At 45.6% G+C, this 25,407-nt stretch overlaps 1 protein-coding gene across 2 annotated transcripts; it reads left to right on the top strand.

Moving 5' to 3' along the window:
• Window positions 1-289: 289 nt before the first annotated feature.
• On the top strand, window positions 290-25,407 carry LOC311100691 (cytohesin-1-like). Of its 2 annotated transcripts, none has more exons than XM_084141646.1 (13): window positions 290-449; window positions 6,601-6,683; window positions 10,512-10,576; window positions 15,450-15,516; window positions 15,614-15,732; window positions 16,166-16,246; window positions 19,369-19,481; window positions 19,569-19,717; window positions 21,327-21,438; window positions 22,989-23,065; window positions 23,185-23,256; window positions 23,521-23,675; window positions 23,974-25,407. In XM_084141646.1, the coding sequence occupies exons 1-13, from the start codon at window positions 434-436 to the stop codon at window positions 24,050-24,052; spliced, it is 1,188 nt and encodes a 395-aa protein (XP_083997772.1). In that variant the 5' UTR covers window positions 290-433; the 3' UTR covers window positions 24,053-25,407. The 2 variants fall into 2 exon arrangements, with proteins under 2 accessions (XP_083997772.1, XP_083997773.1); XM_084141647.1 differs by lacking the exon at window positions 290-449 and adding an exon at window positions 481-793.

The following is a 25,407-nucleotide window of genomic DNA, read 5'->3' as shown; positions in this document are numbered from 1 at the left end:
GCACGCACACACACACACACACACACACACACACACACACACACACACACACACACACACACACACACACACACACACACACACACACACACACACTGGAGACTGTGTATAATGCTTGGAGGGAAAGAGGGAGGAGTTGAGGGGAAGGAAGAGCGGGGAGGGAGAAGGGAGGGTTTCCCCCCTGTACTGTCAGTGATCTCTCAACAAATGGTAGAGCGATTGAGCTGAGCACTCCTCTGGTTCACACTCACACTCACACACACTTGCTCTCTCTCTCGCTCACTCTCTCTCTCGCTCACTCTCTCTCTCTCTCTCTCTCTCTCTCTCTCTCTCTCTCTCTCTCTCTCTCTCTCTCTCTCTCTCTCTCTCTCTCTCTCTCTCTCTCTCTCTCTCTGATTACAAGCCTGTGGTAGTGTGGTGACGTGACAGACAGATGGTATGCTTGGCAGGTAATTAAGGGTTAAGGACAGTCTGCCTGGTCGCAGGGGAGAGGGGGGCCGTGTTGGTTATTTAAGTATCGCACCACGGGATTGGAGGGCCAGAGGAGTGCTGGAGGGATCAGAGGGACTGGGATTGTCTGGGTTATACTGCAGGGCTGGACTGAGATACTGGTGGGTTACACTGGGACAGAAGAACCAGGCTAACACCGGTCTGCTGTACTGGGAGAGAAGTCTGGACTATACTATTATTGAGAGAGTACTACTACTGCGAGACTGGATTAGACAAGGACTGGACTAGACTGGACTGAGAAGTGTCTGCTACTGGGACTGGACCTGGGAAGGTCATTCGACTGGTAAAGTAGACAAGACTGGAGACTGTGTGTGAGTGGGGTCTGTGGAGACTGTGTGTGAGTGGGGTCTGTGGAGACTGTGTGTGAGTGGGGTCTGTGGAGACTGTGTGTGAGTGGGGTCTGTGGAGACTGTGTGTGAGTGGGGTCTGTGGAGACTGTGTGTGAGTGGGGTCTGTGGAGACTGTGTGTGAGTGGGGTCTGTGGAGACTGTGTGTGAGTGGGGTCTGTGGAGACTGTGTGTGTGAGTGGGGTCTGTGGAGACTGTGTGTGAGTGGGGTCTGTGGAGACTGTGTGTGAGTGGGGTCTGTGGAGACTGTGTGTGAGTGGGGTCTGTGGAGACTGTGTGTGAGTGGGGTCTGTGGAGACTGTGTGTGTGAGTGGGGTCTGTGGAGACTGTGTGTGAGTGGGGTCTGTGGATACTGGTAGACGGGATAAAGAGTGAGAGACCTGCGTCTGGACCTTTGTTATACTGGTAACAGTGGGAGGACTGGGAGAGACCCATGTCTGGACCTGTGTTATACTGGTAACAGTGGGAGGACTGGGAGAGACCCATGTCTGGACCTATGTTATACTGTTAACAGTGGGAGGACTGGGAGAGACCCATGTCTGGACCTGTGTTATACTGGTAACAGTGGGAGGACTGGGAGAGACCCATGTCTGGACCTGTGTTATACTGGTAACAGTGGGAGGACTGGGAGAGACCCATGTCTGGACCTGTGTTATACTGGTAACAGTGTCTGGACCCCTATTCCCGCTCATATTATCTTCACACTGCTAGGAAACAGCCACCTCTTGACATCAGGAAACACCCAGCAAAAATATAGTACATACTGTATCAGCTGATAACGCATTATGGTGTGTGTGTGTGTGTTAAGGTCTGATTGAGAGATGCAACAGTAACTGTATGCTCTTATCAGTGCGTGGGCAGAACAGTGTGTGCATGCTTGCGTGTGTGTGTCTGGATGGACAAGACTACACAATATAACCAAACTATCCCTCCCAAGCCTTCTCAATACCCACCAGAAACATTGAACTGCTGTGAAATACTAGTAGCTAGTTTAACAAATTGATCAGGTCAATGCTGATTGTAAAATATCAACAATACAATAGATGATTCTTCTATAAAAAAAAAAAAAAAAGTTTATTGATAGAAGTAAGAGGATCCATTTAAATCAAATCAAATGTTATTTGTCACATGCGCTGAATACAACAGGTGTAGACCTTACAGTGAAATGCTTGCTTACAAGCCCTTAACCAACAATGCAGTTTTAAGAAAAATAAGTGTTAAGTAAAAAATAGATAACTAAAAAATAATTAAACAGCAGCAGTAAAATAACAGTAGCGAGGCTATATACAGGGGGTACCGGTATAGAGTCAATGTGCGGGGGCACAGGTTAGTCGAGGTAATTGAGGTAATATGTACTTGTAGGTAGAGTTAAAGTGACTATGCATAGATAATAAACAGAGAGTAGCAGCAGCGTAAAAAAGGGGGTGGGGGGGAACAATGCAAATAGTCCGGGTAGCCATTTGATTAGCTGTTCAGGAGTCTTATGGCTTGGGGGTAGAAGCTGTTAAGAAGCCTTTTGGACCTAGACTTGGCGCTCCGGTACCGCTTGCCGTGCGGTAGCAGAGAGAACAGTCTATGACTAGGGTGGCTGGAGTCATTGACAATTTTTAGGGCCTTCCTCTGACACCGCCTGGTGTAGAGGTCCTGGATGGCAGGAAGCTTGGCCCCAGTGATGTACTGGGCCGTACGCACTACCCTCTGTAGTGCCTTGCGGTCGGAGGCCGAGCAGTTGCCATACCAGGCAGTGATGCAACCAGTCAGGATGCTCTCGATGGTGCAGCTGTATAACTTTTTGAGGATCAGAGGACCCATGCCAAATCTTTTCGGCGTCCTGAGGGGGAATAGGCAAATTTAGACTTCAAGTGGCCTTAACATACAGACTCTTTACCATTACAGCATTATTTACCCTATTAACCCATTCATTGCAGCATTAGTTACCCTATTAACCCATTCATTACAGCATTAGTTACCCTATTAACCCATTCATTACAGCATTAGTTACCCTATTAACCCATTCATCACAGTATTAGTTACCCTATTAACCCATTCATTACAGCATTATTTATCCTATTAACCCATTCATTACAGCATTATTTACCCTATTAACCCATTCATTGCAGCATTAGTTATCCTATTAACCCATTCATTACAGCATTATTTACCCTACTAACCCATTCATTACATAATTAGTTACCCTATTAACCCATTCATTACAGCATTAGTTATCCTATTAACCCATTCATTACAGCATTATTTATCCTATTAACCCATTCATTACAGCATTATTTATCCTATTAACCCATTCATTACAGCATTATTTATCCTATTAACCCATTCATTACATCATTAGTTATCCTATTAACCCATTCATTACAGCATTATTTACCCTATTAACCCATTCATTACAGCATTAGTTATCCTATTAACCCATTCATTACAGCATTAGTTACCCTATTAACCCATTCATTACAGCATTATTTATCCTATTAACCCATTCATTACAGCATTATTTATCCTATTAACCCATTCATTACAGCATTATTTATCCTATTAACCCATTCATTACAGCATTAGTTACCCTATTAACCCATTAATTACAGCATTATTTATCCTATTAACCCATTCATTACAGCATTATTTATCCTATTAACCCATTCATTACAGCATTATTTATCCTATTAACCCATTCATTACAGCATTAGTTACCCTATTAACCCATTCATTACAGCATTAGTTACCCTATTAACCCATTCATTACAGCATTAGTTATCCTATTAACCCATTCATCACAGTATTAGTTACCCTATTAACCCATTCATCACAGTATTAGTTACCCTATTAACCCATTCATTACAGCATTAGTTACCCTATTAACCCATTCATTACAGCATTAGTTACCCTATTAACCCATTCATCACAGTATTAGTTACCCTATTAACCCATTCATCACAGTATTAGTTACCCTATTAACCCATTCATTACAGCATTAGTTACCCTATTAACCCATTCATTACAGCATTAGTTACCCTATTAACCCATTCATCACAGTATTAGTTACCCTATTAACCCATTCATTACAGCATTAGTTACCCTATTAACCCATTCATTACAGCATTAGTTACCCTATTAACCCATTCATCACAGTATTAGTTACCCTATTAACCCATTCATCACAGTATTAGTTATCCTATTAACCCATTAATTACAGCATTAGTTATCCTATTAACCCATTCATTACAGCATTAGTTATCCTATTAACCCATTCATTACAGAATTAGGCTGTGGTAATATTAGCTAAGTTGAGTGCTGCTCATGATCATCTTGTCTAGTTGGCTCATTTATTAGCACTGATCAGAACATTTAGCCAGGATGTTATGTAGCTTAACAAGTGGATTATTTTGCTTTTCACTCGCAGTCGCTTAGTAGGCTAGATCTACTCCCGACCAAAAGTCTTTGACTTGTCTTAATCAATCAATGTGGTTTTGTTTCATTGAACCTCTTTCTGTATAGTTGGTTAATTCTCTGGCTGGGCAAATAAGTGGAGTTGGTATAGGTCATCTATTTGTTTGCTAATCTATCACTAAAGTGTAGGCCTATTATTTCAGGCAGGTCACCTGTGATACAAGTCAGTATTCGACATCCATCCATGTCTGACGACGTGGAAACCTGCCACTAGGGGCAACAGTGAGCCCCCATGGTTGACAGTTCAGCTGCTTGGGCTGAAATTATGGAAATGTTTTAATGCTCACATAAGCCAGATGATAATTTATTTTGGAACACTTTTTTATTTGATTTTTTTACCCCCTTTTTTCTCTCAATTACAATCTTGTCTCATCGCTGCAACTCCCCAACGGGCTCGGGAGAGACAAAGGTCAAGTCATGCATCCTCTGAAACATGACCCACCAAACCGCGCTCCTTAACACCCGCCCGCTTAACCCGGAAGCCAGCTGCACCAATGTGTTGGAGGAAACGCCGTTCAACTGACAACCGAAGTCAGCCTGCAGGTGCCCGGCCCGCCACAAGGACAATCATGCGCCGTCCTACGGGACTCCTGGTCACGGCCGGTTGTGACACAGCCTGGGATCGAACCCTGGTCTGTAGTGACGCCTCCAGGACTGAGATGCAGTGCTTTAGACCGCTGCGCCACTCGGGAGGCCATTCTGGAACACTTTTAATATATACAATGTATTACCTGTGTTTTCTTTCTCCAATTCCTACACCTTGTCTTTATGGAAGAGTAGTTCAGTCTTAGTGACACTCAGCTCCACTCTACGATCTGTCACCTGTACCTCACTGGCTGTCAATCTGGTATTTAAGTCTGAAATACTGTCCCTCGTTGTGGCCTCCATGTTCCTCAGCTCCACTCGCTGCTCCACCACGATGGCTCCCATGTTGTGAACCATGTCTCTCAGCTCCTTCAGCTCAGTCCAGATGTCAGGGCTGGTTGTGGGTCGTCTCTGTAGCTTCAGTTCTTCGGTTATCTATCTGAACTTCACTCACTCTGCTCTCTCCCCCTTTACTTTCACTCTCTGACCCCTCAGTTCTCTTCCTGAGCCTATGCCCCGGACAGAACAGCAACACAAGCAGAGCTACAGCACCTCTTATTCTGATACGATGCCTCGTCAGAAATAATGCACACACATCTTAGTTGGGTTCTAGGCCTAAGTGTACAAAAGACGCGTCACACCAGTCTCCAATGGACATTTAGCAACTCAAGGCAAGCACCCTTAGATGAAATGGAGAACATTTGATCAGATAGCCTAACTTTAGCAGTTCACTTCAATCAATGTTGTATAAGACCGGGAGAAGTCTGCAACTAATGTTTAGTAGCCTAAATTACCACCTTGTGGTTCTACATTTTGTGGATATTTCTCCACTGTGTGTGTGTGTGTGTGTGTGTGTAAGGACAGTAAACAGGCAGAGGTAGGCCTACAGTGTGTTTGTTGTTGAAGGTGCAGCAACCACACAGCCAGTAGAGCTATGAAAGGGTGTCCTATTACACACACTGACCTCTGGACTAGAGAGGGAGGGAGGGAGGGAAGGAGAGAGGGGAGGGAGGGAGAGAGAGAGGGAGGGAAGGGAGAGAGGGGAGAGGGAGGAAGAGAGGGGGGAAAAAACAAAAAAACAAAAAAAAGAAGCTTGTATTTTTATCCTGTTGTCCTCCCTTGATGCAATATCACCTGGGTTTTGGGAGTGTGTGTGCACGCTCGCACAAGTGAGATGTTATTCTCGGCTCTAATGTTTTAAAATGGGAGCTGATATTTTGGTCTCCTGCTCCAGCCTACTTCAGCTGCCCTATGGTGTAACAGGTGTGTCTTTTCTCCCTCCCTGATGGACATGTGGGTCTCTCTTTCTCTTATCATATATTGTTCAGGCCCGAGTGTGTGTCTGGGAGGGTTGGGTTGGTCTTGTGAGTGCTTGGTGTGTTGCTTGAGGGATGGGGAGAGGGAGAGGGGGATGGGGCTGGTTTGTAAGGTGTGTGTGTGTGTCACCCCAGTCGGTGGCTAGGAGGGTGGTGGGTTTGGGGTGGTATTATTTTGATGGATGTAGGCTGTGTTGCCATGGTGACCCAGAGCACTGTTATTCTCACTCTTGCCTTCACCCTCTCTCTCTCTCTCTCTCTCTCTCTCTCTCACTCTTCATTTTCACCCCATCTCTCTCTCTCCTCTCAAATATATTGCACTCCCCCCCCCCCCCCCCTCTCTCTCTCTCTCTCTCTCTCTCTCTCTCCCTCCCTCTTAGTACCTGATGATCTGAGTCCCGAGGAGAAACAGGAGTTGGAGAGCATCCGCCGCAGGAAACAAGAACTACTGCAGGACATACAGGTCACATACACAGAGTAGTGAACCGCTGGAACTTTCAAACCATTACTGCCAAATGCAAAGCAGCTGATTATGTTATGGAATGTCAACTTTCTCTCTCTCTGCCGTTTCAATTGCTTAATGAATTGTGTCATCCAAGAACTGCATGTCCTAAGAATTAGGACCTCCTCCTAACCAACCACCGGCCCCTGATTTCTGAGTGCACAGTATGCCCTTTTCACTAACCAGTCATGAGAGAGGGAGATAAAGGGAGAGAGGGAAGGAAGAGAATGCATTATGTCTTTCATGATAGATGAGGCTCTGTCTAGGGCTGTGTTTGTGTACTGTAGTTCTCCCATACCCAGCGTTTACCTTCTGACCTGGAAGAATTTGATCTTACGATGGGATAGTGTGTGTGTAGAATATGTGTGTGTGTGTGTGTGTATATATATATATATATATATATATATATATATATATGTGTATGTATATACAGTGCATTCGGAAAGTATTCAGACCCCTTGACTTTTTCCACATTTTGTTACGTTACAACCTTATTCTAAAATGGACTAAATTGTTTTTTCCCCCTCATCAATCTACACACAATACCTCATAATGACAAAGCAAAAACAGGTTATTTGAAATGTTTACAAATTTTTTTCGAATAAAAAACGTCAATATCACATTTACATAAGTATTCAGACCCTTTACTCAGTACTTGGTTGAAGCACCTTTGGCAGTGATTACAGCCTGAAGTCTTCTTGGGTATGACTCTACAAGCTTGGCACACCTGTATTTGGGGAGTTCCTCCCATTCTTCTCTGCAGAACCTCTCAAGCTCTGTCAGGATGGATGGGGAGCGTCGCTGCACAGCTATTTTCAGGTCTCTCCATGTTTGATCGGGTTCAAGTCCGGGCTCTGGCTGGGCCATTCAAGGACATTCAGAGACTCCTGCATTGTCTTGGCTGTGTGCTTAGGGTCATTGTCCTGTTGGAAGGTGAACCTTCGCCCCAGTCTGAGGTCCTGAGCACTCAGGAGCAGGTTTTCATCAAGGATCTCTCTGTACTTTGCTCTGTTCATCTTTCCCTCGATCCTGACTAGTCTCCCAGTCCCTGCTGCTGAAAAACATCCCCACAGCATGATGCTGCCACCACCATGCTTCACCGTAGGGATGGTGCCAGGTTTCTTCCACACGTGACGCTTGGCATTCAGGCCAAAGAGTTCAATCTTGATTTCATCATAGAGAATCTTGTTTCTCATGGTCTGAGAGTCCTTTAGGTGCCTTTTGGCAAACTCCAAGCTGGCTGTCATGTGCCTTTTACTGAGGAGTGGCTTCCGTCTGGCCACTCTACCATAAAGGCCTGATTGGTGGAGTGCTGCAGAGATGGTTGTCCTTCTGGAAGGTTCTCCCATCTCCACAGAGGAACTCTGGAGCTCTGTCAGAGTGACCAGCGGGTTCTTTGTCACCTCCCTGACCAAGGCCCTTCTCCCCCGATTGCTCAGTTTGGCCGGACGGCCAGTTCTAGGAAGAGTCTTGGTGTTGGTAGTTCCAAACTTCTTCCATTTAAGAAACGCATCATGCAACAATTTCGAAGATTTTGCTGAATTACAGTTCATATAAGGAAATCAATCAATTGAAATAAATAAATGAAGCCCTAATCTATAGATTTTACATGACTGGGCAGGGGCGCAGCCATGGGTGGGCCTGGGAGGGCATAGGCCCACCTACTTGGGAGCTAGTTTGACCCACTGCGGAGCCAGGCCCAGCCAATCAGAATGAGTTTTTCCCCACAAAAGGGGTTTATTAAAGACAGAAATACTCCTCCGCACATACATGAGTTACAGTTCATATAAGGAAATCAGTCAATTGAAATAAATTATTTAGGCACTAATCTATGGATTTCACATGACTGGGCAGGGGCGCAGCCATTGGTGGGCCTGGGAGGGCATATGTACGTACGTATGTATGTATATGTCTGGATCTGAATGCAAGAGTGTGTGCTGCTCTCTGCCCTTACACGGCTCTGAGGCCCTCTGCCCAGTGCTGCTGTGTAAAGACATTGAGTTCATTAGTGGGTTTGACTTCTACTCCCCCCCCAAACCATTTCTGTATGGACCTCGCTTTGAGCACGGTGGCATTGCCATGCTGAAACAGGAAAGGGCCTTTCACAAACTGTTGCCACAAAGTTGAAAGCACAGAATCGTCTAGAATGTCATTGTATGCTGTAGCGTTAAGATTTCCCTTCACTGGAACTAAGGGGCCTAGCCCGAACCATGAAAAACAGCCCCAGACCATTATTCGTCCTCCACCAAACTTTACAGTATGCTTTGGGGCAGGTAGCGTTCTCCTGCATCCCCCAAACCCAGATTCGTCCGCCGGACTGCCAGATGGTGAAGCGTGATTGATCACTCCAGAGAACCGTTTCCAATGGCGGTGAGCTTTACACTACTCCAACCGACACTTGGCATTGCGCATGGTGATCTTAGGCATGTGTGTGCGGCTGCTCGGCCATGGAAACCCATTTCATGAAGCTCCCGACGAATAGTTATTGTGCTGACGTTGCTTCCATAGGCAGTTTGGAACTGGGTAGTGAGGGTTGCAACTGAGGACAGACCATTTTTACGCGCTACGCACTTCAGCACTTGGTGGTCCCGTTCTGTGAGCTTGTGTGGCCTGCCACTTCGCGGCTGAGCCATTGTTGCTCCTAGACATTTCCACTTCACAATAACAGCACTTACAGTTGACCGGGGCAGCTCTAGCAGGGCAGTAATTTGACTTGTTGGAAAGGTGGCATCCTATGACGGTGCCACGTTGAAAATCACTGAGCTCTTCAGTAAGGCCTTTCTACTGCCGATTTTTATATACCTGTCAGCAACGGGTGTGGCTGAAATAGCCGAATCCACTAATTTGAAGGAGTGTCCACATACTTCTGGCCATGTAGTGTAGCGCTATACCCTCTCCTCCTCCTCTCTACATTCATCTCTCTTCTTCCATATCCCTTTCTTTTGTCCTGCCTCCCCCCTTCTCTTTGTTTCATCTCTCTGTTTATGTGTCTTTGATCTTAGTGGCTCTGATTAGCCGATCAGGGGTTTAGATTTTGACCTGCCCCTCTAACCTGACCCTGAACGGGACGGTGTGTTTGTGTGTGAAAGGGAAAGCGAGAGTGCATATGACTTAGAGAGAGGAACAAATGTGTTAAACTGGTGTAAAGGGCAAAGAAAGCAGGGGATTGTAGCTCTGGGTCAGGTGAAGAGAGGGGTGGATGGAGGGGTGTAGGTATGGAGGGAGGGAGGGCTGGAGGAGGGAGGGTTGGTCTGGTTTGACCCCAGCTAGCAGAAGGTGCACCAGTTCCCTGTGGGGGACCATCTGTAGAAGATTTACTCACTCTGCACACAACCCAGAGGACTACCTACACTTATAATCTCTTACACAACATATATAGTACATGTATGTCTCCTGTCAGAACCCTGGAAACCTCTTGTTCAGAAGCAGATATTTCACAGTTGGTTTACTTCTTATAAAGACACTCCATCCATACGCCAATTACACAAACTTCTCTCTCTTTCTCTTCTCTTCTCTCTCGCTCTCGCCTTTATTCCTCCCCCCCTCCCTTTTAGTGCCTTGGGTATTAGTATTATCTGAAGATGGATCAAAGCTGCTCTGTGGGATTGAGGGAGGGTCAAATTTCTCTGGTGTGTTTGTGATTGAGTGACTGATAGATCAAAGAGATCTAACTGTACCATACACTCATCCTCTCTCCCTTTCTCTCTCTCTGTCTCGCTCTCTCTATTTCTCCGTCTCTCTCTCTCTCTCTCGCTCTCTCAATATCTCTCTCTCTCTCCCTCCATCTAGAGGCTGAAGGATGAGATAGCAGAAGTGCCGAATGAAATTGACAACCTGGGCATTACCAAAGAGAGGTGTGTGTGTGTGTTTCCATGTCCTGTTATTGCCTTTGTGTTTGTGTGTAATTGTGTGCAACTCTACTGAGTAATGGACTGTATGTACTGTGTGTGTTGTACCCTTTGTGTGGTGATGGGTGTGGGTGTTGGGGGAGGGAGTAGACACCGTGGTGATGGGTGTTGGGGAAGGGAGTAGATGTGATAGTGTTGGGGGAGGGAGTAGACACCGTGGTGATGGGTGTTGGGGAAGGGAGTAGACACAGTGGTGATGGGTGTGGGTGTTGGGGGAGGGAGTAGACACCGTGGTGATGGGTGTGGGTGTTGGGGGAGGGAGTAGACACCGTGGTGATGGGTGTTGGGGGAGGGAGTAGACACCGTGGTGATGGGTGTTGGGGGAGGGAGTAGACACCGTGGTGATGGGTGTTGGGGAAGGGAGTAGACACCGTGGTGATGGGTGTGGGTGTTGGGGGAGGGAGTAGACACCGTGGTGATGGGTGTTGGGGGAGGGAGTAGACACCGTGGTGATGGGTGTTGGGGAAGGGAGTAGACACCGTGGTGATGGGTGTGGGTGTTGGGGGAGGGAGTAGACACCGTGGTGATGGGTGTTGGGGGAGGGAGTAGACACCGTGGTGATGGGTGTTGGGGAAGGGAGTAGACACCATGGTGATGGGTGTTGGGGGAGGGAGTAGACACCATGGTGATGGGTGTGGGTGTTGGGGGAGGGAGTAGACACCGTGGTGATGGGTGTGGGTGTTGGGGGAGGGAGTAGACACCGTGGTGATGGGTGTGGGTGTTGGGGGAGGGAGTAGACACCGTGGTGATGGGTGTTGGGGGAGGGAGTAGACACCGTGGTGATGGGTGTTGGGGGAGGGAGTAGACACCGTGGTGATGGGTGTTGGGGGAGGGAGTAGACACCATGGTGATGGGTGTTGGGGGAGGGAGTAGACACCATGGTGATGGGTGTTGGGGGAGGGAGTAGACACCGTGGTGATGGGTGTGGGTGTTGGGGGAGGGAGTAGACACCGTGGTGATGGGTGTTGGGGGAGGGAGTAGACACCGTGGTGATGGGTGTTGGGGGAGGGAGTAGACACCGTGGTGATGGGTGTGGGTGTTGGGGGAGGGAGTAGACACCGTGGTGATGGGTGTTGGGGGAGGGAGTAGACACCGTGGTGATGGGTGTGGGTGTTGGGGGAGGGAGTAGACACAGTGGTGATGGCTGTGGGTGTTGGGGGAGGGAGTAGACACCGTGGGGGAGGGAGTAGACACTGTGGTGATGGCTGTGGGTGTTGGGGGAGGGAGTAGACACCGTGGTGATGGGTGTTGGGGGAGGGAGTAGACACCGTGGTGATGGGTGTTGGGGGAGGGAGTAGACACCGTGGTGATGGGTGTTGGGGGAGGGAGTAGATGTGATAGTGTTGGGGGAGGGAGTAGACACAGTGGTGATGGGTGTGGGTGTTGGGGGAGGGAGTAGATGTGATAGTGTTGGGGGAGGGAGTAGACACCGTGGTGATGGGTGTTGGGGGAGGGAGTAGACACAGTGGTGATGGGTGTGGGTGTTGGGGGAGGGAGTAGACACCGTGGTGATGGGTGTTGGGGGAGGGAGTAGACACAGTGGTGATGGGTGTTGGGGGAGGGAGTAGACACCGTGGTGATGGGTGTTGGGGGAGGGAGTAGACACCGTGGTGATGGGTGTGGGTGTTGGGGGAGGGAGTAGATGTGATAGTGTTGGGGGAGGGAGTAGACACAGTGGTGATGGGTGTGGGTGTTGGGGGAGGGAGTAGACACCGTGGTGATGGGTGTGGGTGTTGGGGGAGGGAGTAGACACAGTGGTGATGGGTGTTGGGGGAGGGAGTAGACACCGTGGTGATGGGTGTTGGGGGAGGGAGTAGACACAGTGGTGATGGGTGTGGGTGTTGGGGGAGGGAGTAGACACCGTGGTGATGGGTGTTGGGGGAGGGAGTAGACACCGTGGTGATGGGTGTTGGGGGAGGGAGTAGACACCGTGGTGATGGGTGTGGGTGTTGGGGGAGGGAGTAGACACAGTGGTGATGGGTGTTGGGGGAGGGAGTAGACACCGTGGTGATGGGTGTGGGTGTTGGGGGAGGGAGTAGACACCGGGGTGATGGCTGTGGGTGTTGGGGGAGGGAGTAGACACCGGGGTGATGGCTGTGGGTGTTGGGGGAGGGAGTAGAATCATCCTTAGTGAAGTGTCCCTGACCTCCCCACCCACTGACCCATAGTATTGGTAATAATGTGTGTGTGTGTGTGTGTCTCTCCTCGAAGACATTGATGGGTCTGGGACAGTGGTCGCCCCAAGGCTACAGACACCTAAATGGGTGAATGGGGCTGTTAATTGAGTGATGGTGTTAATAACATGTATGACGTCTTTAGAGCTCATAATATGACTCTATAAATTAAATAACGATTTTTAAGCCTCGAGACAATTGAGACATGGATTGTGTATGTGTGCCATTCAGAGGGTGAATGGGCAAGACAAAAGAGTCAAAGTGCCTTTGAACGGGGTATGGTGGTAGGTGCCAGGCGCACCGGTTTGAGTGTGTCAAGAACTGCAACGCTGCTGGGTTTTTCATGCTCAACAGTTTCCCATGTGTATCAAGAATGGTCCATCACCCAAAGGACATCCAGCCAACTTGACACAACTGTCGGAAGCATTGGAATCATCATGGACCAGCATCTCTGTGGAAAGCTTTCGACACCTTGTAGAGTCCATGCCCCGACGAGTTGAGGGCAAAAAAGGGGGGGGACGACTCAATATTAGGAAGGTGTCCTTAATGTTTGTGCCCTATAAAATGTACAAAAGGACTATCTATAAAGTGTGTATAAAAGCTTTATGAATGGTTTACAAAGGCGTTATAGTGTTCTAAAGGCCTAGTGCTGAGCGATTAGTTATTTTTGAAGTCGTTTCGGTTCGATTATTTAAAAATAATCACGATTTTCAATTTCGGTTTCGATAATTTTATTAAACATTAAATTCGCTATGCATTATGTGTGTTGAATGCTGGCTCTCGCTCTGGTAGCCCTCGCTCTGGCTATCATTAGTTGTTGATCTTGTTAATGGGCATAACTGAGGGAGAGAGAGAGCCTACCTTTTCATGGTTGTTTGATCAATAGGACTGTAAAGTTCCCAAATGTTAGAGGACTCCTGTGATATTTACACAAACAAAAATATAAATGCAACATGCAACAATTTCAAAGATTTTACTGAGTTACAGTTCATATAAGAAAAATCTGTCTATTGAAATAAATAAATTAGGCCCTAATTTTTGGAATTCACATGATTGGGAATACAGAGATACATCTGTTGATCACAGATACCTTAAAAACAAAGTAGAGACGTGGATCAGAAAACAGTCAGTCAGTATCTGGTGTGACCATTTGCCTCATGCAGCGCGACACATCTCCTTTGCATAGAATTGATCAGGAATTGTTGTCCCACTCCTGTGCGAAGTTACTGGATTATGGCGGGAACTGGAACAAGCTGTCATACACGTCGATACAGAGCATCCCAAACAAGCTCAATGGGTGACATCTGGTGAGTATGCAGGCCATGGAAGAACTGGGACATTTTCAGCTTCCAGGAATTGTGTCTGCCATCTGCCCCGTACAGTGGAAACCGGGTTTAATCTGTGACGAGCACACTTTTCCAATGTGCCAGTTGCCATCGAAGGTGAGCATTTGCCCACTGAAGTCAGTTACGACGCCGAGCTGCAGTCAGGTCAAGACCCTGGTGAGGATGACGAGCACGCAGATGAGCTTCCCTGAGACGGTTTCTGACAGTTTGTACAGAAATGATTTGGTTGTGCAAACCAACAGTTTCATCAGCTGTGTTTAAATCTATAATCTCCTAATCCTTGCCTCCTCTCTGTGGCCAGCACATGTGTGTGTCCAGACAGAATGGGCCAAATCAATATCACTGAGTTGAGAATGCTAATCCAGGGTTTCCCAAACTCGGTCCTGCAGGTGAAAAAGCTGAAAGTGGAGGTTCTGGGCTGGCATGGTTACACGTGGTTTGCAGTTGTGATGCTGGTTGGACGTACCGCCAAATTCTCTAAAACGACATTGGAGGCAGTTTATGGTAGTGGCCTTTTTAGTGGCCTATTATTGTCCCAGCACAAGGTGCACCTGTGTAATGAACATGCTGTTTAATCAGCTTCTTTATATGTCACACCTGTCAGGTGGATGGATTATCTGGACAAAGGAGAAATGCTCACTAACAGGGATGTAATCAAATTTGTGGACAATTTTAGAGAAATAAGCTTTTTTGTGCGTGAACAATTTCTGGGATCTTTTATTTCAGCTAATGAAACATGGGACCAACACTTTACATGTTGCGTTTTATATTTTTGTTCAGTGTACATATTTGCAGAAATCCATTCAGGTGTATTTTGTGGCTTTTGGCGAATGCTTTCTAATGATCTAAAGTCGTGCTGTTGCTACTGCCTGTAAACACACAGTCCAGGTCAAAGTGAATGATGGCAGGCCCATGTGGCAAATGGCTTGTTTGCAAAAAGGCCTACGGTAGCTCTGATTGGCTATGGCACACCGGTCTGCATAGACTCCGGTCCTGGACAAGACAGATGTTTTCATTAGGTTTTATTAACTGCAGTGTCTATATTAATTGTCCAACCAACGGCCTCTTTCCCAATCTATATTGATATAGAATTTTCACAAATGCCTTACTGTACATCATTACCAAACATTCTAAACATTTATGAGAATGTGAAAATGACTATATTTAAGCGCTCGCTTGTCAGAAAATGTAAAAAAAAGGTGTCATATTCTACCTGGGGGTGTATATGAACAGATTTTAATAAGATTTCATGTTGCTAAAACGCTGTCAGTTCCGCTTTAATGACTGTCATATCTGTAGGAAAAGCATGCAGAGAAACAAGCAGGTGTCCATGGGGTGCAAGAAGTTCAACATGGACCCCAAGAAGGTGAAACCCAATCGTAAACCAGCCTCTATCCCCCACTCTGTGCTGTGATTGGTGCTGTGGTTCTGTGTTCTGATTGGCTGTGTGTACCATCAATCAGGGGATCCGGTTTTTGATTGACAGCGGTCTGCTGAAGAACACCAGCGACGTCATTGCCCAGTTCCTCTATAAAGGGGAGGGGCTAAACAAGACTGCCATCGGAGACTATCTGGGGGAGAGGTGAGAAACGTGTGTGTGTGTGTGTGTGAGCGGGGAGGGGGGGGGGGTTGGGAAACCCTGGGTTAATGCATTCTCAACTCAGTGATATTGATTTGACCCATTCTGTCTGGGGACACACATGTGCTGGCCACAGAGAGGAGGCAAGGATTAGGAGTTTATAGATTTAATCTATTAGATTATATTTGGGTATGTTTCTGGTTGCAGAGCTGTTCTCTGATAAATCTCCTTAACTAACCTGGGTCCTGTTCAGTTGGCAAGAAACATTCTGATATGGAATGAAACACGAAGAAACTGCGTGAACTTGTCCAATAAGAAACACTACTTTTCAGTTTCAAAACATTTAGCTACAGTATTCCCTACTGAACGCGACCCTGATCTATTTGCTTTTATGGCTATACACCTAAATACTGTTTGTCTGTATGTGTTTCTGTAGAGAGGATTTCAATCTTGAGGTTCTACAAGCCTTTGTGGAGCTGCATGAGTTTAATGACCTTAACCTGGTCCAGGCCCTCAGGTAACACACACACACACACATATATATATATATATATATATATATATATATATATATATATATATATATATATATATAAATATATACACCACCGTTCAAAAGTTTGGGGTCACTTAGAAATGTCCTTGTTTTCGAAAGAAAAGCAAATTTTTTGTTCATTAAAATAACATCAAATTGATCAGAAATACAGTGTAGACATTGTTAATGTTGTAAATGGCTATTGTAGCTGGAAACGGCTGATTTTTTTATGGAATATCTACATAGGCGTACAGAGGCCCATTATCAGCAACCATCGGTCCTGTGGCACGTTGTGTTTGCTAATCCAAGTTTATCATTTTAAAAGGCTAATTGATCATTAGAAAACCCTTTTGCAATTATGTTAGCACAGCTGAAAACTGTTGTGCTGATTTTAAAGAAGCAATAAAACTGGCCTTCTTGAGACTAGTTGAGTATCTGGAGCATCAGCAATTGTGGGTTCGATTACAGGCTCAAAATGGCCAGAAACAAATAACTTTCTTCTGAAACTCGTCATTCTATTCTTGTTCTGAGAAATGAAGGCTATTCCATGCAAGAAATTGCCAAGAAACTGAAGATTTCGTACAACGCTGTGTACTACTCCCTTCACAGAACAGCGCAAACTGGCTCTAACCAGAATAGAAAGAGGAGTGGGAGGCCCCGGTGCATAACTGAGCAAGTGCACAAATACATTAGTGTCTAGTTTGAGAAACAGACACCTCACAGGTCCTCAACTGGCAGCTTCATTAAATAGTATCTGCAAAACACCAGTCTCAACGTCAACAGTGAAGAGGCGACTCCGGGATGCTGACCTTCTAGGCAGAGTTGTAAAGAAAAAGCCATATCTCAGACTGCCCATCTTAATCTTTTATTTTTATTGGCCAGTCTGAGAAATTGCTTTTTCTTTGCAACTCTGCCTAGAAGGTCAGCATCCCGGAGTCGCCTCTTCACTGTTGACGTTGACACTGGTATTTTGCAGGTACTATTTAATGAAGCTGCCAGTTGAGGACCTGTGAGGTGTCTTTTTCTCAAACTAGACACTAATATATTTGTGCTCTTGCTCAGTTGTGCACCGGGGCCTCCCACTCCTCTTTCTATTCTGGTTAGAGCCAGTTTGTGCTGTTCTGTGAAGGGAATATATACAGTGGGGGAAAAAAGTATTTAGTCAGCCACCAATTGTGCAAGTTCTCCCACTTAAAAAGATGAGAGGCCTGTAATTTTCATCATAGCTACACGTCAACTATGACAGACAAATTGAGATTTTTTTTTCCAGAAAATCACATTGTAGAATTTTTAATGAATTTATTTGCAAATTATGGTGGAAAATAAGTATTTGGTCACCTACAAACAAGCAAGATTTCTGGCTCTCACAGACCTGTAACTTCTTCTTTAAGAGGCTCCTCTGTCCTCCACTCGTTACCTGTATTAATGGCACCTGTTTGAACTTGTTATCAGTATAAAAGACACCTGTCCACAACCTCAAACAGTCACACTCCAAACTCCACTATGGCCAAGACCAAAGAGCTGTCAAAGGACACCAGAAACAAAATTGTAGACCTGCACCAGGCTGGGAAGACTGAATCTGCAATAGGTAAGCAGTTTGGTTTGAAGAAATCAACTGTGGGAGCAATTATTAGGAAATGGAAGACATACAAGACCACTGATAATCTCCCTCGATCTGGGGCTCCACGCAAGATCTCACCCCGTGGGATCAAAATGATCACAAGAACGGTGAGCAAAAATCCCAGAACCACACGGAGGGACCTAGTGAATGACTTGCAGAGAGCTGGGACCAAAGTAACAAAGCCTACCATCAGTAACACACTACGCTGCCAGGGACTCAAATCCTGCAGTGCCAGACGTGTCCCCCTGCTTAAGCCAGTACATATCCAGGCCCGTCTGAAGTTTGCTAGAGTGCATTTGGATGATCCAGAAGAGGATTGGGAGAATGTCATACGGTCAGATGAAACCAAAATAGAACGTTTTGGTAAAAACTCAACTCGTCGTGTTTGGAGGACAAAGAATGCTGAGTTGCATCCAAAGAACACCATACCTACTGTGAAGCATGGGGGTGGAAACATCATGCTTTGGGGCTGTTTTTCTGCAAAGTGACCAGGACGACTGATCCGTGTAAAGGAAAGAATGAATGGGGCCATGTATCGTGAGATTTTGAGTGAAAACATCCTTCCATCAGCAAGGGCATTGAAGATGAAACGTGGCTGGGTCTTTCAGCATGACAATGATCCCAAACACACCGCCCGGGCAACGAAGGAGTGGCTTCGTAAGAAGCATTTCAAGGTCCTGGAGTGGCCTAGCCAGTCTCGAGATCTCAACCCCATAGAAAATCTTTGGAGGGAGTTGAAAATCCGTGTTGCCCAGCGACAGCCCCAAAACGTCACTGCTCTAGAGGAGATCTGCATGGAGGAATGGGCCAAAATACCAGCAACAGTGTGTGAAAACCTTGTGAAGACTTACAGAAAACGTTTGACCTGTGTCATTGCCAACAAAGGGTATATAACAAAGTATTGAGAAACTTTTGTTATTGACCAAATACTTATTTTCCACCATAATTTGCAAATAAATTCATAAAAAATCCTACAATGTGATTTTCTGGATTTTCTTCTCTCATTTTGTCTGTCATAGTTGACGTGTACCTATGATGAAAATTACAGGCCTCTCTCATCTTTTTAAGTGGGAGAACTTGCACAATTAGTGGCTGACTAAATACTTTTTTCCCCCACTATATATATATATATACACACACACACACACAGTCTTGTACAGCTAACCTTGTGGGGACACGCAATTCAGTCCCATTCAAAATCCTATTTTCCCTAACCCTAACCCGTACTCTTACCCTAACCTTAACCCAAAAACCTAACCCTAGCTCCTAACCCTAACACTAAAACTAACCCTAGCTCCTAACCTTAACCCTAACCCTAACCCCCCTAGAAATAGCATTTGACCTTGTGGGGACCAACAAAATGTCCCCAGTTCGTCACATTTTTGTTTGTTTACTATTCTTGTGGGGACTTCTGGTCCACACACACACACACACTTACCACACACAACCACACACTCTTATGTTTGCGTGTCCTCTCCCCCAGGCAGTTCCTGTGGAGTTTCCGGTTGCCAGGTGAAGCCCAGAAGATCGACCGCATGATGGAGGCGTTCGCCCAGCGATACTGTCACTGTAACCCTGGAGTCTTCCAGCACAGCGGTATAGAAAGGCCACCACACACACACACGCACGTACGCACGCACGCTCACACTCACACTGACCTTCCCGTCCCTCTCTGTGTTCCAGATACGTGTTATGTGTTGTCGTTTGCTGTGATCATGCTGAACACCAGTCTCCATAACCCCAATGTGAAGGACAAACCCTCCCACCAGAGATTCACTGCCATGAACAGAGGAATCAACGATGGCGGAGACTTACCTGAGGACCTACTCAGGGTAATTATCGCTCTGTATCTCTCCATCTCCCCCCATCACTCTCTCCATCCCTCTATCCTTCTACCAAGCTCTCTCTCTCTCTCTCTCTCTCTCTCTCTCTCTCTCTCTCCCTTTTCCTTTTTCTATGCCTGTTTCTTCGTCCCTCCATCTATAGTATACTAGGATCGGCTGAGCACCTGAGCCCTATACTACGTACGTGGTTTGAGGAGTTAGCGAGGTAACTTTGGTCAGTTCTGAGTTCAACTCGGGATAACCAGTACCATGAAAGTGGCTCACCTTTTAGCCAGGTCAATTTCTATGGCAACGAATCCTTCAGAACTAACCTGCTCCCAAGCGGGCTAACTCATGGCTAACTTAATTTATGCTGAATGAAGTGTGTGTGCTGCGAGTTGAGGACCAATGAAATCAGATTCCCTCCCTCTCGCAAAGATTGCATCATCATCCCCTTCATTTGAATATGTTATTAATTAAATGTTTTTTTGTGTGTTAAAAAATAGTAATGTTAAAATGCCTGTCACATTACACATTTAGTAATGACAGAATGCATTTGAAACTTCAGGCACAGTAAAAACTTGTTCATAACTTAAAGACATCCGATACATTGGCGACTAAGAAAGTATTTTTTAAACCTCCCGCTTTGGGCTGGATGTGTCAATGTGTGGTTCATCCATGCGTCATCTATTAGCAGAATTACTGTCTTACCCCAATTAGCCACGAAATCCCTAGTTTGAAAGTGACTGTTTTCTTGAAGCTGTGCCGTACCATTTTCCCTACATTTCCCCCCACGTGGGCTGGCCCCCTAGCAATTAGAGTTCTAGCCAATGAGCTTCAGCCCCTCACATTTTCGGAGACCACTTTTGGTGCTACTTACAGAACTACTGGCTAAAAAGTATACAAAAGTACCGGAGAATCTCTTTTAATAATTTTATTTCATAAAAAAAGGTGCTCATGATAAGCACACCAAAGACAGCATTAACGGTACGTAATAAAAGAAAGACTGCACTTCAACAAGCCTATTTCACACCATAGCCTGCTAAATTTGCTAGATAACTTTTCTTTCATTTTGATTTTGGCACAAATGAAAATGTGACACTGACTCACCCATTGATTGATGTTTCAGCATTATCTCAATGAGAGTTTAGCGTTCCACTAGCCACGTGAGACATGCATGCACAGTTACAAGCCTGCTAGAGTTAGCGGCAGGTGGACGAGCAATATCCAACGTCGTAGTACGGATGAAGCCTGAGCTGAAATGTGAAGCTGGTTAGCTTTAGAAAACCCTGAGTAGATCTAGCTTCAATTGTAGTATACCACCATCCTGTGTTTGCATCAAACGTCTAATGATGTCTCTCTTGCTCTTTCTCTTGTTGTCTCTCTCTCTCTCTCTCTCTCTGTCTCTGTCTCTGTTTCTGTCTGTCTCTCTCTCTCTGTCTCTCTCTCTCTCTCTCTCTCTCTGTCTCTGTCTCTGTCTCTGTCTCTGTCTGTCTCTCTCCCTCTCTCTCTCTGTCTCTCTCTCTCTCTCTCTCTCTCTCTCTCTCTCTCTCTCTCTCTCTCTCTCTCTCTCTCTCTCTCTCTCCTTCTTTCCTTCCATTCCTTTCTCTCTCTGTAGAACCTGTATGAGAGTATAAAGAATGAACCCTTTAAGATCCCAGAGGATGATGGGAACGACCTCACACACACTTTTTTCAACCCCGACCGGGAGGGCTGGCTGCTCAAACTAGGTGAGAGTCAATTTAGCAGTTTACAGTAAATCCAGTAGAGAACAGGACAGCCAGTTTTATTGATGCTGCAACTGCTCCCCCTGGTGGACAGATACATACCTACACTCTCCAGTTTGGTCTTCTCAGTCATACATACTGAACCAAAATATAAATGCAACATGTAAAGTGTTGGTCCCATGTTTCAAGAGCTGAAATAAAAAATCCCAGAAATGTTCCATATGCACAAAAAGCTTATTTCTCTAAAATGTTGTGCACAAATTTGCTTATATCCCTGTTAGTGAGCATTTCTCCTTTGCCAAGATAATCCATCCACTTGACATATGTGGCATATCAAGAAGCTGATTAAACAGCATGATCATTACACAGGTGCACCTTGTGCTGGAGACAATAAAAGGCCGCTGTAAAATGTGCAGTTTTGTCACACAACACAATGCCACAGATGTCTCAAGTTTTGAGGGAGCGTGCAATTGGCATGCTGACTGCAGGAATGTCCACCAGAGCTGTTGCCAGAGAATGTAATGTTATTTCTCTATCATAAGCCGCCTCCAACGTCATTTTAGAGAATTTGGCAGTACGTCCAACCAGCCTCACAACTGCAGACCAAGTGTAACCACGCCAGCCCAGGACCTCCACATCCGGCTTCTTCACCTGCACGATTGTCTGAGACCAGCCACCCGGACAGCTGATGAAACTGAGGAATATTTCTGTTTGTAATAAAGCCCTTTTTGCTGGGCCTGGCTCCCCAGTGGGTGGGCCTATGCCCTCCCAGGTCCACCCAGGGCTGCGCCCCTGCCCAGTCATGTGAAATCCATAGATTAGGGCCTAATACATTTATTTAAATTGACTGATTTCATTATATGAACTGTAACTCAGTAAAATTGTTGAAATTGTTGCATGTTGCGTTTCTATTTTTGTTCAGTATAGAATATAGCCTAATTATGGTATAAAATGAGTAAAATGATTTATGGCTTAATGTAGTTTCTTTTGTCTTTTTTCTTCATTTGTTTTGTTTGGGTGATTTTGGTCTCCAGGAGGTATGTAATATATGTCTGGATTGGAAGCTTTACCCTCCCCAGCGTGTATGTCCTTGGCTTCATGGCGCTGCTTCCCTAAACTCTGCCATACTACCCACCGCTCTGTCCAATTAAAACCTACTGTTAACTATGATTTCATTATAAAGAATGAAATGGTGTTTAATTGTTGGCAAGATGCTATTTTATCTGCTCTGTTTTGCTCATGCTGTGAGGTCTAAGGGTATCAACCTCTAAACGCAAACAACCTTTAAACCTAACCCTACCATCCAATCAACATCTCATCTAATGCATTGCGTTCATGGTCGACTTTGTTGCCGTCATGATGTGCCTTCTGAGAAGCATGATTGCATTAAAGATGACCTGGAACACGCCCATATGCTCCTGCCTGGTACTGGCTAATGTCTGTGCTACCGTCTGTCTGGAGTGTCTAGGGGCAACTTTAATCTGTGCATTTAGCTTCTTCTAACCCTGTGATCTTATGAATCCTGATTTAACTCTGACCTTTAACCCCCTCAGGAGGGCGTGTGAAGACGTGGAAGAGACGATGGTTCATCCTCACAGACAACTGCCTGTACTACTTTGAGTACACTACTGTGAGTTGCTCTTTCTCTCTTTCTATTCCTCGCTCTTTTTCTGTCATGCTTTTTCTCCATTGCTTTCAATATACCAATTATGAGCTGTAACCTTCTCTACTCTCCCCCTCTCCCTCCAGGATAAGGAGCCTAGGGGTATCATCCCTCTGGAGAATCTTAGTATTAGAGAGGTGGACGACTCTAAGAAACCAGTAAGTTACTCTCTCTCTCTCTCTCTCTCTGTCTCTCTCTCTCTCTCTCTCTCCACCCCTCTCTCTCTCTCTCTTTCTCTCTCTCTCTATCTGTCTCTCTCTCTCCCCCTCTCTCTCTCTCTCTCCGTCTCTCTCTCTCTCTCTCTCTCTCTCTTTCTCTTTTCCTGTGCTCTTTCTCCTGCCAGTTTCATTTTAGAAGCCCCTGAGTCACACCTCTCTCTCTCTCTCTCTCCCCCATTCTCTCTTTCTCTCGCTCTCTCTCAGAACTGTTTTGAGCTGTTCATCCCGGACCACAAGGATCAGGTGATCAAGGCGTGTAAGACCGAGGCGGACGGACGCGTTGTCCAGGGCAACCACACCTTCTATCGAATCTCCGCCCCCACAGCCGAGGAGAAGGAGGAATGGATCACCAGCATCAAGTGAGATCTTGGCTGTCCCAATAACCTCTCCGTCTTTCTGAAGTGTACACACATTCACTACTCCCCACAAATGTAAAAGCATTGGATTGGTGTAGGGCAAGGGGGACTTATACCAGTCATTTCCTTTCATATCCATGAAGGAAAGTGAACAAGTGCACACTTTGGGAGAAAGGAGAGATTTTTGGGACACAACCCTTATCTCTTACTTCCGTCATGTCCTATCCTTGAAATGTACAATCCTGCTCTAGTCCCAAGCCAAATGTGAAATCAATATTGCTCTTCCCTCTCTCCCCTGTAGAAAAGCAATCAGCAGGGACCCCTTCTACGAGATGCTGGCAGCCCGGAAGAAGAAGGTGTCGGCTCTGACTAGCCTGTAGGAAAGACCCATGCTCCAGCACTTCAGCAGGAGAAGCAGGCCTCACTCTACTCTATAGCCCAGTGTCTATGGACAATGGACCTGAACTAAAGGACCCATGGAACTGTGTACATAAGAAAGCAGTCTGAAAGGTGGAAGCTGTCATCATATTGATTACATGTTGCTTTCTTCAGATTCACAAACACTGGAGGGGAAGGATTTTGAAGGGGCACGGGTTTGGGATGGAGATCAGGATGCAGAGAGGATTGGACCTCCTCCTTCAGCGCCCTCTACAGGAAGTTACATAATGCAATATTTTGCTTTGGGATAAAATGAACAGAGGAAGGCGACATTAACCTCTTTTTACACAAACCTCTTCTTCTCATAGTGCTGTCGTTACTACAGAGCATAATCTCTTTCTGAATGGTTCCCATAACGAACCACCACTGTTTCCTCTCTCTCTCTCTCTCTCTCTCTCTCTCTCTCTCTCTCTCTCGCTGTCTCTCTCTCTCTCACTGTGTTTCTCTCTCTCTCTCACTGTCTCTCTCTCTCTCGCACTGTCTCTCTCTCTCTCGCTGTCTCTCGCTCTCTCTCTCACTGTCTCGCTCTCACTCTCTCTCTCTCATCGTCTCTCTCTCTCACTGTCTCTCTCTCACTGTCTCTCTCTCACTGTCTCTCTCTCTCTCTCTCTCTCTCTCTCTCTCTCTCTCTCTTTCTCACCCCTTATGATACTAGATGATACTTTGTTGTTTGTTTCCGTGTTTGTTAAATGTTTCCGGGTCATTGGGCTGTGTCAGTGATCCAGGGGTGAGATATGGGAGCTGAGTCAGCTCAATCGTTTAAAAAAAATGTTGTTTGTTTTGATACCTCTGTTACTACAACTGCACAGCCATGTGGAAGAAGGAGGCATGGAGGGAGGGGGATAAATAAATGAAGAAGAAGAGAGGGAAACATAAAGGATCGTAATATATCACTTTGCTCAGGTTGAAATATTCAGTGTCTTATTCTGATACTGTGACAAAAGTACTTTTGCAGAAGCAGCAGTAAGTTTGCAGGGAAGGATTCTTTTTTATTAAGACCTTATTACAGTGTTATTATACAGTTGTATGCTGTCTGTTACAAATGTGTTATCAGAGAGATGCATTTCTGTCATCAATGTGCCCTTTGGAGGGCTGTGTTTTTGTTTTTCATTGGCAGATAAATTAATCAGCAATTATTAAATGTAAATCAAGCTTGAATTAGATTCGTTTATTTATCAATAATGCATATAATTTATTGTAAAGTTTTGTTTTGTATCATAAAGGTTTGTGCTTGTTTATGTCATCATATTTTGGTTTATTTGATTTCAGATTATCAGAAATAAATCTCATGCTAGTC

The sequence above is a fragment of the Coregonus lavaretus genome (assembly GCF_964263955.1).
Source record: "Coregonus lavaretus genome assembly, chromosome: 25".
Classification (NCBI taxonomy): domain Eukaryota; kingdom Metazoa; phylum Chordata; class Actinopteri; order Salmoniformes; family Salmonidae; genus Coregonus; species Coregonus lavaretus.
This window is presented reverse-complemented; position numbering and strand designations above follow the sequence as displayed.

Bases quoted from the DNA above. Each gene is read 5' to 3' on its own strand.
- LOC311100691 (XM_084141646.1), top strand. The intron at 15,517-15,613 runs GTGAAACCCAAT...ACCATCAATCAG, and splicing joins TCAACATGGACCCCAAGAAG to GGGATCCGGTTTTTGATTGA. The intron at 19,718-21,326 runs GTAATTATCGCT...CTCTCTCTGTAG, and splicing joins TACCTGAGGACCTACTCAGG to AACCTGTATGAGAGTATAAA.